At 39.4% G+C, this 12,832-nt stretch overlaps 1 protein-coding gene across 1 annotated transcript in view; it reads right to left on the bottom strand.

Moving 5' to 3' along the window:
- camk4 (calcium/calmodulin-dependent protein kinase IV) overlaps nucleotides 1-12,832 on the bottom strand; it is a 102,485-nt gene that overhangs the window by 33,701 nt on the left and 55,952 nt on the right. Inside the window, exon 5 of the mRNA XM_020529373.2 lies at nucleotides 7,982-8,054. Within this exon, the coding sequence (XP_020384962.1) occupies nucleotides 7,982-8,054 (73 nt within the window). The remainder of the gene's footprint in view (nucleotides 1-7,981; nucleotides 8,055-12,832) is intronic.

Raw genomic sequence — 12,832 nt, forward strand, 5'->3', positions numbered from 1 at the left:
CGATGGCGCAATTGGTTGAATGCTGCCTTGGTGTTGAGGGCAGTCACTCACATTTCACTTCTTGAATTCAGCTTTTGCGGACCAAGACTGTGATGAGGTCAAGAGTCAAGTCGCACTACAAAGCATCCATGAGTAGGTTATTCCTTTGCAAGTGCTGCTTGATAGCACTGTCAATATCACCTTCCATCACTTTGCTGATGCTTAAAAATATACTGATAGGACAGTGATTTGGCTGAGTTGGATTTATCTTGCTTTTTGTGAACAAGGCATAACTGAGCAACTTGCCACATCACTGGGGAGATACCAGTGTTGTTGCTGTCCTGGAACAACTCTCTGTCTTTATTTCAGATCCCCAAATTTGCAGTTGTTTGCTTTGATTTTGTCAGGTGCATTAGCTTACTAGGTTTTTAGTTTTTGAAAATGACAGATGGGCTTCCTATTTCAGTGGTGGTGGTGTACTGAAGGGATGAGTTAGTTAAGAGGTAAAACTTTAGCCACATAGTCAGTAATAAACAAGCTAACAAAGTATGTGGGAACTAATAAAGATAGATCTCCACACTGTCAAGGTTTGTATCTAGCAAAAACCTTGGCTGAGGAACAAACAATGCCTACAAAGACAATGGGAAACAAATATGGGACATGTGAAGATTGAAGTGTAGGAATTATAACTCTAATTGTAATATGCATGCTGTAATTTGTAAAAAGCTTAAAGGAGTTCTGTAATTCAGTACAGCGAGCTTTGATCCCAATGCTTAAGCTTCTCTCCATGCATTCATGAAATAAATGATCGTTAAGTGCTCCCTGGAGTCCTCTATCAATGTTTGCAACCCACCGTCAATATGCTGGATTTTACACAAATGTGAGCTGGCAGCAGTCCTGCTTTCCAAATGTAAAATCCAATCCCTCAATTAATGTTGAGTGGAAAGGCAGGAGCAGGAAATACAAATGTTTGAGTCCTTTCCATTATTCAATCAGGTCACACGTAATGTGAATACATTTGTTTTGATTCCACATTCCTTAAAACACTTACCTAACAAAAATGTATGAATTCCAAGGTTGAAGTTTTCAACTGACTTTATGTCAATAGGTTCTCTTTTTGTGAAAAAGGCATCTTATCATTACCCCTGAATGGCACAGCACTTTTAAGTTCAGGCCTTCCTCTTATGGATCTCCGAACAGAGAAGAGTTTATCTCTATGTATGTCAATTACATCACTGTTCAATCTTCTATATTTAAGAAACTACAAGTCTGCTTTACATCATCTGTTCTTACAACACAACCCTTTCAGTATTTCAAGAAGCTGAAGTAGATTACAATGCCTCTAATTCAAGCAAATGAAATTAAAAGCAGGATTGTATGGATACTGAAATTTTCTCAATTGAGCCTCAAATGGGGTTAGGGCAGGTCAACTGGCTTGAGACCCACATTTCCTACATCTAATTGCAGACAATTTGGCAGTGGACAAGAGGGTAGCAGGAAGGCAAGTCAAGACATTTTATGGGTAACATATGCAAACCCACCAGCGGGAATCGTATGATTCTGCCATTATTAAAAGCAAAGCTGATTTGACTATTATTGATTTTGTCAGAATGCAAGATTGAAATATGAAAACAATATAAATTATACTTTCTGCAGGACAAAACTTAATAACATAAGCATTAAGTGTAAATGAATATTGACCTGTGCATACATTATCATGTGAATTCAGTGGTAGCAATTCAAGATAGAAATGGAATAATGTGTGATATATATGCAGCTTTCAATCCACTCCATACAGAAAATTATCTTAGCAAATGAGCCTGAAAAGACTCAGCTGCCCCTTTAATGATTTGATGAATTCTAAAAATGTAAACCTAAATTTGTTTTTCGATTTCTTTTTCCTATTGATATCCTTATTCCAGTAATAAAGACAGCACTCCAGTCATTACTCTATTTTGCACATCTGATTAAATTGCCAAATAATTAATTGAAAACATTTTGAGTAGATTGCCTTTAAACTACCCTGCATCAATATCATTCACATTCTGTATTGGAAACTGTAGATACTGCCATCTTACAAAAAATGCCTACACAGCAATAGATGCACTAGATTTTTAATGCTGACTCTTTGAAAGGAAATAGAAAACAATATGAACTTGCATATATTTTACATGGTAAAAACATGTTAAAACATTGCCAGTGCTTGTCATGAGAATCATCAAAGAAAATTAAAGCAGCCACATATTGAGACATTCAGCAGAAATTTTCTGTCACCTCCCGTAACCCCTCTCAAGACGTGGGAACAGAACTAAGTGGTTCCATCCAGTAACCCTGGATGGAATTTTTTTATAAAAAGGAGACAAGGAACAGAGAAGGCAGCATTGCCAGCCTCAATGACATCCTGGTGAGATTTCCTCTCTGGTACTTAGCCCCACAGTTTGTTAACATTTCTACAATCCTATCAGCTGAAGATTTCAGGCTCCTGCCTGGCTGTTGAGCAGCAGGCCCAATGATTAAATAGGCAGCTTTCAGGTTCAGTGCCATCCTGAGTAGAAAGGCACCCTTAAGGCAGCCATTTAATTAGCCAGAAAACTCAGATTAAATGTCCACTTGCTTCTGTGAATTTCAGCATCCAGCATTTCCGTTTAACATCAGGCTGTCTCCCCAACCAGAAAATTTGTGCCCATTAGGTCAAGTAACAAAGACCTTACTCAAATAATAGGTTATACTGAGAATCTTGGAAGAGAGGGGTAAAAAGACAGGGAGCTAAAGGAAGGAATTCTACAGTTTAGAATCCAGGCAGCTGAAGGTATGGACAGACACCAACAATAGATTGATAAAAATTTGGAATATACAAGACACGAGAGCTGAAGGAGCAAAGACAGTTGTAGGTAGGGAAGGCAAGGGCATGGAGAGATTTAAAACTAAGAACGAGCATTTTGAATTCAAGACTTTATCAGAAAAGGAGCCAAAGTAGTTCAGTTAGTTGGAAAGATGGGAGAACGAGACTTAATGTGAATTAGGACATGACTAACACAGAGGAGTAAAGCTGAAATGAACTGCTTTTTCCTTTGGTAGATCAAACAAGGACACATTTCTTAATTATCCTTTTGACAGAGATTGATAGAAGCTCTTTTCTTAATTGGATTAAAAATGTTCTAACAGTAAACCTGAAGCACCTGAATTAGATGTTCAAACACCAAGGTCTGGAAGACATATTTAAAAACACCACTCAATAGTATCATTCTCGGGCAGTTTTGATTACATGCACCAAACTTTAAATGTTTTTCAGATTGGCAGATCTAAATTGTCTGAAACATAAAAGTTAAGGAAAGATCCAGCAGTGTGGAAACGTGTAAATCTAAAGAGAAATGTCAACGGACAGAGTAGTGAAGTGATTTGGGTAAAGATAGCAAGGTGTAGCAATAAATTTAAAATTACAAAAATACATTGATAAATTAAGTGAATAAGCAAAATCAACCAGTTTGGACATAAAAAGAATAGGATACTTTGGAATTGATAAAAGCTGTGGAGATCCAAAGAGACTCAGGAATCTAGATACACCAACTATTAAAATGCCAGGAACAGATACAAAAAATGCCAAAAAGGCTAATGGAATGCTAGTCTTTTATATAAAGGAATAAAGTACAATGTGTAGAAGTCATCCTTCAGCTACACAAAGGCCTATTTGGAGCACAGTTGACATTCTGTAAGCAGTTTTGTTTAGGTAAGGTGTATTGCCTTTGGAAGAAACACAGCATAGATTTACTGGAATCATACCCGGAATTCAAGGATCAATTGTGAGGAGACATTACACAAACTAGGGCTTTGTGTATTCCCTAGAATTTAAATGGTTACAAAGTAATTTGACCAAATCTTTCAAGATATTAAGGAGATATTAAGATATTAAGCTATTTCCAATTGATTATGGAATCTAGGAAAGGCTGCATTAAACTTGCATATGGATCTTTCTGGAATGAAATTGGCAAACATTTCTTCACACAAAGGCTGGTAGAGGTTTGTCCCTCACTAATACAAAAGCTCAATCAATTGCCAATTTTCTGAGATTTGCTGGATTTTTGTTAACTTTAAATAATAAGGGATACTGGCATCGGAACTGGTTGCAGATCAGCCAAGATCTCACTGAATAGCAGAGCACGTTTTGAAAAGGCAGACGATAAGAAAAAGCAAGAGTAGCCTGATAATAAAAGACGATATGAGGACAGTAGAGAAGAAGGGTCTTGGCTCAGAAAATTAGGAACTAGTATGAGTGGATATAGGCAACAACATGTGCAAGACTAACCAGTGGAATCAGTTTATAGATCCAACTTAGCTGTACTGCTAAACAGATTACTAATCAAGCAATACCAGAACCAGGAACAACGCTTTATGCAATAAAACACGATTATTTAGTAATTTCATTGTAAGGGATACTTTGGAAGTCATAATTTTGAAATTTCACTTTGAGTTCAAAAGTGACATTCTTCAGTGTGAAACTAGACCCCGAAGCTTAAACCAGCCAGTTACATAGGTATGAGGATTTGATTTGGACTCAGTAAATTAGAAAATCAGATTAAAACATACAATGGTAGAAACATAATGATGATTATTTGAGGAAATATTTCACAATTCTCAATATTGAAAACAAAATGCATTTCCCCATTAAAAAAAAATAAGATCAGTGAGAAAGATTCTTCCATGACTTACTGGGGAATTAAAGAGCAGTATTACATTTAAAAAGGAGGTTATAACGTTGTGAAGAAAAGTAGTTAAACTTACTTGGATTGGGACAGTTATAGAAACTAAGCAAAAGTTGATCAAAAAGTTAACAAAAATGAAAATACAGAACACAAAGATATATTTTCTAATAGTAAAAAAAAAGCAAGAGTTTTTATAAGTATATAAGAGAGCAGCTTAAGTAAACATTGGATACTTAGAGGCAGAAGCAGGATAAATCATCATGTGGAATGAGGCAATAGTAGAGGCATGGAACAAATACTTTTGGACTTGATATTTGTGTCCGGGTCCCAAACCTGCCATCAGGACAAAATGCAGGCCAGGAATCTGGTAATGCCACAGGTGGGGCCCAGGGAGTTTTTTGAGGCACAGCCAACAAACAAGTCTACACACAATACAAAACCAAAATGAATGCACTGTTTTTACATGACCAGGGTTGCATTTTCTTCCCAATATGCTCTATGTAGCCTGTACAAATAAGGATAGTGAGTGGGAGACAGCAAGAACTGCAGATGCCGGAGTCAACGTCAATACACTGTGACACTAAATAAAAACTGAAAGAACTGCGGATGCTGTAAATCAGGAACAAAAACAGAAGTTGCTGGAAAAGCTCAGCAGGTCTGGCATCATCTATGAAGAAAAAATCAGAGTTAATGTTTCGGGTCCGAGGAAGGGCCACCAGACCTGAAACATTAACTCTGATCTTTTCTTCACAGATGCTGCCGGACCTGCTGAGCTTTTCCAGCAACTTCTGTTTTTTGTTCAATACAGTGTGAAGTTGGAGAAACTCAGCAGGTCAGGCGGCATCAGGAGTGAGAAAGTTGATGTTTCGGGTTTACATGCTTTCCTGCTCCTCTGATGCTGCCCGACCTGCTGTGTTCCTCCAGCTCCACACTAGTAAACGATAGCGAGTGTACTCCATAGCTGGGGTATTACCGGGGTACTTAAAGCTCTGGGAGGCTGACAGCGTATCATGGGACGGTAAATTCTGGTGTTGTAATTGGAAGAATGAGAAGTCAATTATAAATGGAGGCCTGCTCTAAAGACTGTTTAAAAGTTCAGAATTAAAACTATGGCTACAGCTGCCAGGCTATCCTTATGAAAGGGGAAACCATACCACAAGAGGCCTGAAGCAGCAGCTGTGTTCCTCTAGCATTCATGGTAACGTGTTGTGAGCAGGAATTGAAGAAGGTATTGTTGACCCCATTGGTGTGTTAGGCCCAGAGATAGATGTAGAGAAAGCGAATGAACTGGCTATGATTTTCCATACTTCTGTAGATTCCAGGAGCCAGAGCAATGTATTCCAGTTTGTTGATGATACAAAGCCAGATGGGAAAGTAAGCTGTGAGGGTGACAAGAAGGACTGTATTTTCTTGGCTCCAATTGGGCTGGAACAGAAGTCAGGTAGAATAGAAGAGGAAAGGAAAACAAAATGTCCTGCTGATGTCACAGCAAAATGTCCTGGCCCTGCTTTGACCCTACCCAACTTTCCCAAGGGAAAGCAGAGAACACAGACTTCCGAATTCAGCTGTAGCTATTGTGAAACAAATCTGCATACTTGTGAGCTTTTAACAATTCCATCTCCTGAAACTTTTCTAATATTGCCAGAGGCTGTATACCTAGCTACAAGGAGGTGAAGACCATGTCTTGGGCAAATCCTAGTAGCTGGTACAGTTTAAACAGCTAGGTAGAAGTGCCTTTCATAAGTTTAAGAGTTTATCTCTTTGAAGTTAAAGTTGCAGGAGCCCATCGCTGATCTGGAGTGAAGGTAGGATGAAGAATTTTGCCAGTTTAGAGTGTTGTCACCCATTTGGAATCTTATGATAACTGGAGCAGTGAGCAAGGCTGTTTGAAATCAGAATCCAGACTGCAGCAGAAGAGGAGACTGAGAATAGGCAGGTACAGTAATAGCGTCTCTACCTCTGGGCCAGGAGACCGAGATTCAAATCTTACCTTGTCCAGAGGCTTGTAAAAACATCTCTAAACAGGTTGATTAAAAATATCTACAAACATGATTGATACATTGATGGGGAAAGGGAATGCAAAAGCCATAAGCTAATTATTTGTTTTCTTTCCCTACTTAATGATATTACTGTAGGTATTCTCATTCATGACTGTTGGTGAAAGCAGCCTGCAGCAAGCCTGACTTCTGACCATCTCTGAGGATAATGAAACACCATCACATCATTTTTCCAGACATTCCACAGCACAGATATTCACCTCAGGCTTACACTTTCATGATGAGAATCAGGGTCACAACCTGGTGAGCACATCACAGACACAGCCCTGCAGCTGATGGGGAACATGACAACCAAGGCTCCTGATTGTTGGACACCAGCAACTTGCTTCTGGAAACTGTCATAAGAAACCTCACGGAAATGGGGTTGGGAACATCTGGCAGAGATACTAGAGACCACATGCAGCATGTGGCTTTTCCCATGGAGAAATCAGTGACTGCCATGAAGAGCCAAGCATAGCAAAACTCTCAGGGGCCACCAAATGTGCATTCTGACCTGCATTCCATCAGTCTAGCCTTGAGCTTTATATAGCAGTGGCTAGGTGAGAAGGAGATAAGGCATGTCAATCATCATTTAGGCAACCTTTCCTCTCCTAGAGTCAGAGGTACCATTGTGTACTAAGATGTATCATATGCGGCCTAGGGGCATCAACTCAGGGTGTCCCAAGGACGTACAGCTGCTCCTCTTCCCCTCTGCCGGTGTCCACATTGCCTCAAGCAGGTTAGGCTAGGCACCAGTCGCTATGTGAAAAAAAAACAGAGCTGTGATATGCTTATGTTGTTCAGCAAAAACGTCCACGCTGAGACCGAGAGTTCGAGTCCATGCTGAGGCAGGGGGCTTCAATCCATACTGAGGCTGGGAGTTTGAGTCCATGCCGAGGCCATGAGTCTATGCTTTTATCCTTGATATTGCCGATTCTGCACGAGTATGGGTGGTAAAATGAAAAGAAACAAAAATGCGAAAAGAGAGAGAAAAAAAGAAAGAAAACGGACAGAGCGGACGAGCTTCAGCTGTGGAATCCTACTCCACCACTATCTTAGAGAAGAGATAGTCACAAACTATATAAATTCATGACATATATCATACATATGATCAACCAAATAGTAAACTGAGTTTCCAGCTTATCATTGAAGCAGGAAATCCAATGGATAAATTGATAAGAAAGGGGATTAAGATCTTGATTGAGATTTTCACTTTGAAACTGTGCAATATCAAACATTAACTTGAATGATTGCAATAATACTTACTGCAACTGCCTCCAGAATCTGTTTGACAGCATTTGCAGCATCTTTTTCACTGTAATATCCCTTTTCAACAATCCTACAATAGGAAAAATAAAGTATGTTATTAAAGGCAAAGTAATGAGTACTTTTATGCCAGTGTGATGTGGTATTCATGAAAAATTATTAGGTTTTAATAAAGCCAGGACTCTTAATGTTACTGCAATATGCACAATAGTGTTGAGGAAATTACCCATTTAGACTTATCACATAACTTATTAATATTCTCAATGTTTCACTTTAAGGCTTTACACAAGGGTTTTTGATAAATATTTAATAATTAAATACATAGAATGACCTTTCATCTCAAGTGGTCCATGTCAATGTTTATGTCCCACAATAAGGTCCTCCCTTTGTCAAATGCAAACAGCACAACCTTCTATTCTTCTCTCCCACATGTTTATTGAGACACCTTATCATACATCGACGATAATTTCTTCAAGTAATCCTTATGGTTGGTACAGTGACTTCATATTTAACAATTATCATGGACTTGAGTTTGAAGGTTTAGGGTCACTTGGACAGTGGAAAACTGTTTTATAAGGTCTTAAGTCATATGTCTTGTGATAATTGAAATGTCTTTGGATGTTGTTTATATCTTCCAGAAGGCATTTAATAAAATCCCACATGAGAGACTGTTAGCTAAGATAGGAGCCCATGGAACTGAGGGTAAATTCCTGACATGGCTAGGAAATTGGTTGAGTGGCAGGTGACAGAAAGTAGGAATAATGGGTGGTTACTCAAATTGGCAGAATGTGAGCAATGGCATCCCTCAAGGATCTGTTAGGATCGTAATTATTCACATTATTTATTAACGGCTTTGATAATAGCATAGAAAGTCTTATATTCAAATTTTCTGATGGCGCAAAGTTAGGCAGCATTTTAGACAGTGTAGATGATAAAATTACAAAGGGGTTTTGACAGACTAGGTGAATGGGCAAAATTGTGGCGGATGGAGTTCAATGGAAGCAACTGTGAGGATATCCATTTTGGACGGAAAAAGGATAGATCAGGGTACTTTCTAGTTGACATGAAGTTAATTATACTGGATGTCCAAAGAGACTTGGGGTTCAGGTGCATAGATCTTTAAAATGTTATGAACGGGTGTAGAAAATAATCGAGAAATCTAATTACCAAAACATTGAATGTATTCAAGATGCAGCTAGTAATAGCACTTGGGAGAATGGGATCAAAGGTTATGGGGTGAAAACAGGATTAGTCCATTGAGTTGGACAATCAGCCATGATCGTGATGAATGGCAGAGCAGGCTCAAAGAGCCAAATGGCCTCCTCCTGCTCCTATCTTCTATGTTTCTTCTATATCTTCTAATAGAATGCTGACCTTTATATCTAGAGAACAAGAGTCACCAGATGCAGAAGTTATGCTACAGTTATATAAAACTCTGGTTAGACCCCACTTAGAGTACTGTGAGCAGATTTGGGCATTGCACCTTTGGAAGGATATATTAGCTTTGGAGGGAGTAAATTGTAGGGTTACAAGAATGATAATAACCCCTGAAGTCCAGCTATGACAAACGATTCTACAAATTAGGTCTGCTTTCTCTAGAATTTAGCAGGTTATGTAGTGATCTATCTTCAAGACATTAACAGGAAGATACAGGGTAGAAAACGATGAACTATTTCCACTGATTGGAGATTCTAGAACGAGGGGGCATAGTCTGAGAGTTAGGGCCAGAAAATTCAGGATTTCTAGAGCACAGAACTCTCCATCCATAGAAACAAAACGGGATTTAAGCTCAATATGGGAGAAGCTGTCTCAGTGACTGAGACGAAAGCTCTTCTAGCCCTCCAAAGTATGACTCCACAGCCCGGGGGTTCTCCACTGAGAGTCTGAGGCTGCAGGATTGCAAGACTCCAATAGAAGGGTAAATAATTCACACATTCTTCACATCCTTCTGAATCACTATTACTCTTGGTTGAGTAAGGAAGCATTTGCAGCTCCAGTGTTAGATAAAACTCCACTGGATCCAGACTGTTTTGACACAGCTCTAATGAACAACATTCCACGAGTAGTCACCTGCTACCCTTCAAGGAACAGGTGAATGGGAGTGCAGGCCAGATTACCACTAAACACAGCAAACAGTCAGAGCAGAGGATTCTGGAGTTTGCAATTCTCTTTGAGATGACAGTGGAAAAGGTGGCTGCTAAGACACAATGAATCGTGGTAACCAGTCAGAATAAGAAATTCTGGTGCTCACACAATTTTTCAAGGTGAGCTTCTGGTGGTCATTGCTAAGATGCAACAGAAGTAGTACAATCCTGATGCAACACAGGAATATTCAGGGAGACCAAGAACACTGAAAAAAATCCCATTGCTCAGCAACCTGCCTATGCATCCACAACCAATGAGGAACCACCAGAAACAACATCCAACTCCACTCCAGGTGAGTCCAAATAAATCAAGGTTTGAGATATAAATAAGCTGGCAAAAAATAGGAAAACAGGCTCTTCAGGAGTAGACAGATGGAGGTGACAGAGGCAGCCACAATAATACCAAAGGATCCCACAGAAGAGGTCAATTTCACCCAGGAGTGATTATATATGCAACGCTAAGTATGTTGGAGGAGGTCCCACAATTGTCTTTTATCAGACAACTAATACCTCGGCCAGTGCATACTCAAGTCAGCCAAAAGAAGCCCAGCCACATTTGGCTGAGTAACAACTGGGAGGAACAGGACAAAACAGTTTGGCCCACCAGTAAGATCAGCACCAAAATAGTCCATGATGGGACATCACCCCAAAGAGGAAAAAGCCAATGTACATTTCACTTCTAAGAAGGAAGCACACACACAGCACCAGTCCTACCCTTCCTCGAGGAGGACTGAAATCAATGTCAACTTTAAAGTCTCACCAAAAGAAACTTGGTGGGGAGGGATGTAAAAACATATCATTAATTGATATAGATATGTAAACATGTTAATAACAGAAATAAAAGTGAAAATGTTAATGATGGGAAAGAGTAAACATTCAGGAACAGGATGAATGTTTGGGTGAGGAAGGTACTGGGTAGTAAACAGCAGCAGCTGAGAGCCAAAAACATAGCAGGAAATGATGTCACATTACGTGACATTGCCTGTAGAAGGAATTGTGCCAAGAGAGACAAGATATTTTCCTTTCTGTACATGATTCAATAAAAAATTCTGACTACTAAGACCTACTGCAAACCCACTCTAAGAACATTTACAGCACCCTCTCTAACAGGTTTTATGGTGGGGGTGAATTTAATCTGGTGGGACATTAGCAGGTATCTGCTGTTCTCTTATTCTGGCTCCAATTAAGTTCAAGGTAGGAAGACGCACTGGGCAGATCATTCACGATGCAGGAAACCTGAAAAGTAAATCTTGCTAGGATTGTAATACTGAGCTCTTTGATACTCTAACTTACCCTTGCTTCAATCCCCTTCTCCCCTGGAACCCTCACCCTCCGACCCGCCTTCACGCATCTGGATAACTGCCTGTGTCTATTGGTGTTTCTGGGCCTTAGATGATGTAGTACCAGCAGCAGCCCAATTTCCTTGTTGGTGCTGGCAGTCAAAGAACTGTCAGCCTTTGACTGGCCAATGGCTCTCCAAAGGCTAGGTCACAGGGTCCCACCTCTACCCAAAAGTTTCATTCAGTTTCTAAAACTCTCTGGACTTTGCCCCTGTTCCTATTTTTGAAATATTCTCCAAGACTTCATCCAATTGTGCTCTCTTCGGCACACTCAATTTTAAGTGCTCTGGCATAGGTGGGTATGCCTTCAGCTGTCTGGGCTCCAAGCTCTAGAATTATTCCATGATACACTTTTGCCTCTCTCTCTCTCTCTTTTCTCCATGAAGACACTCCTTCCAACCTAGTTCTTTAACCAAGCTTTTGGCTATCTGCTCTAATATTGCCTTCTGTAGCTTGATGTAAACATTTTGTTTTTATAGTATTACTATGAGACACCCTGGGTCATTTTATTGTGTTCAATGTAAGTTGTTGTTGTTGATAGTAGCATCTACATTCCACAACACAAAATTATTATATTTATCCACCAAGTTGTTATCTATGACTTAATTACTTTGTCTGAGTTATAACTAAAAGGACTGGGCAGTGGCAGTGCTCCCAAAAGGGTTGTGGAGCCTAAAGTGAAAAAACAAAAGTAACTTCTTTCGCATAAACCATTTGTTAGGCCACAACAATGCTACAAGAACTGGAGCCAAATAACCCCTACTTCTGCTCCGCTCCCCACTAACTAACTTTACTCAGGGATCCTCAGCATCATCAGACTATGAAGGAGGCCTAATGTTTATTTAGGACATCCTTCCAGGTAGTCTCAAAATTAACTAAAACCAATATGACTCCAGAAATACATACAGTGCCCTTGAGGTGAGGGATATAGCTGTGAAATAGATCAAATTTCCTCCAATCGATGCCTGGAAAACAGGCGCAATGAGGGTCAATTTCTATCCCTTTATGCACTTCCTTTAAATTCTTTCCGTTAAAGCTTCCTATGTTCAATTCTCTAATGGAAATTTTTCTTTGTAATATTTCATGTTGTTCTTACAGCCTCCTAGTGGAAATGGTTCAAAACCAGGCACAGCCAGACACTATAATTACCATGAGATTGACTACATGGGAATTTGCAATTAAAAAGTACACAATTTTGGATAGCATATATGTTTTTAATGGGGTCTAAATTATAGCTATGTGCCTTAATTTAAATACCATGTTGCTTCTTGCTGTTTTCACCTGAGGACCATGTGTGATCTTGACTTTCACAGGAAACCATCTTGAATATTTTAAAAGTTATCTGTAGAACACACATTTCTGCAAAG

The sequence above is a fragment of the Rhincodon typus genome, chromosome 3, assembly GCF_021869965.1.
Source record: "Rhincodon typus isolate 14 chromosome 3, sRhiTyp1.1, whole genome shotgun sequence".
NCBI lineage: Eukaryota > Metazoa > Chordata > Chondrichthyes > Orectolobiformes > Rhincodontidae > Rhincodon > Rhincodon typus.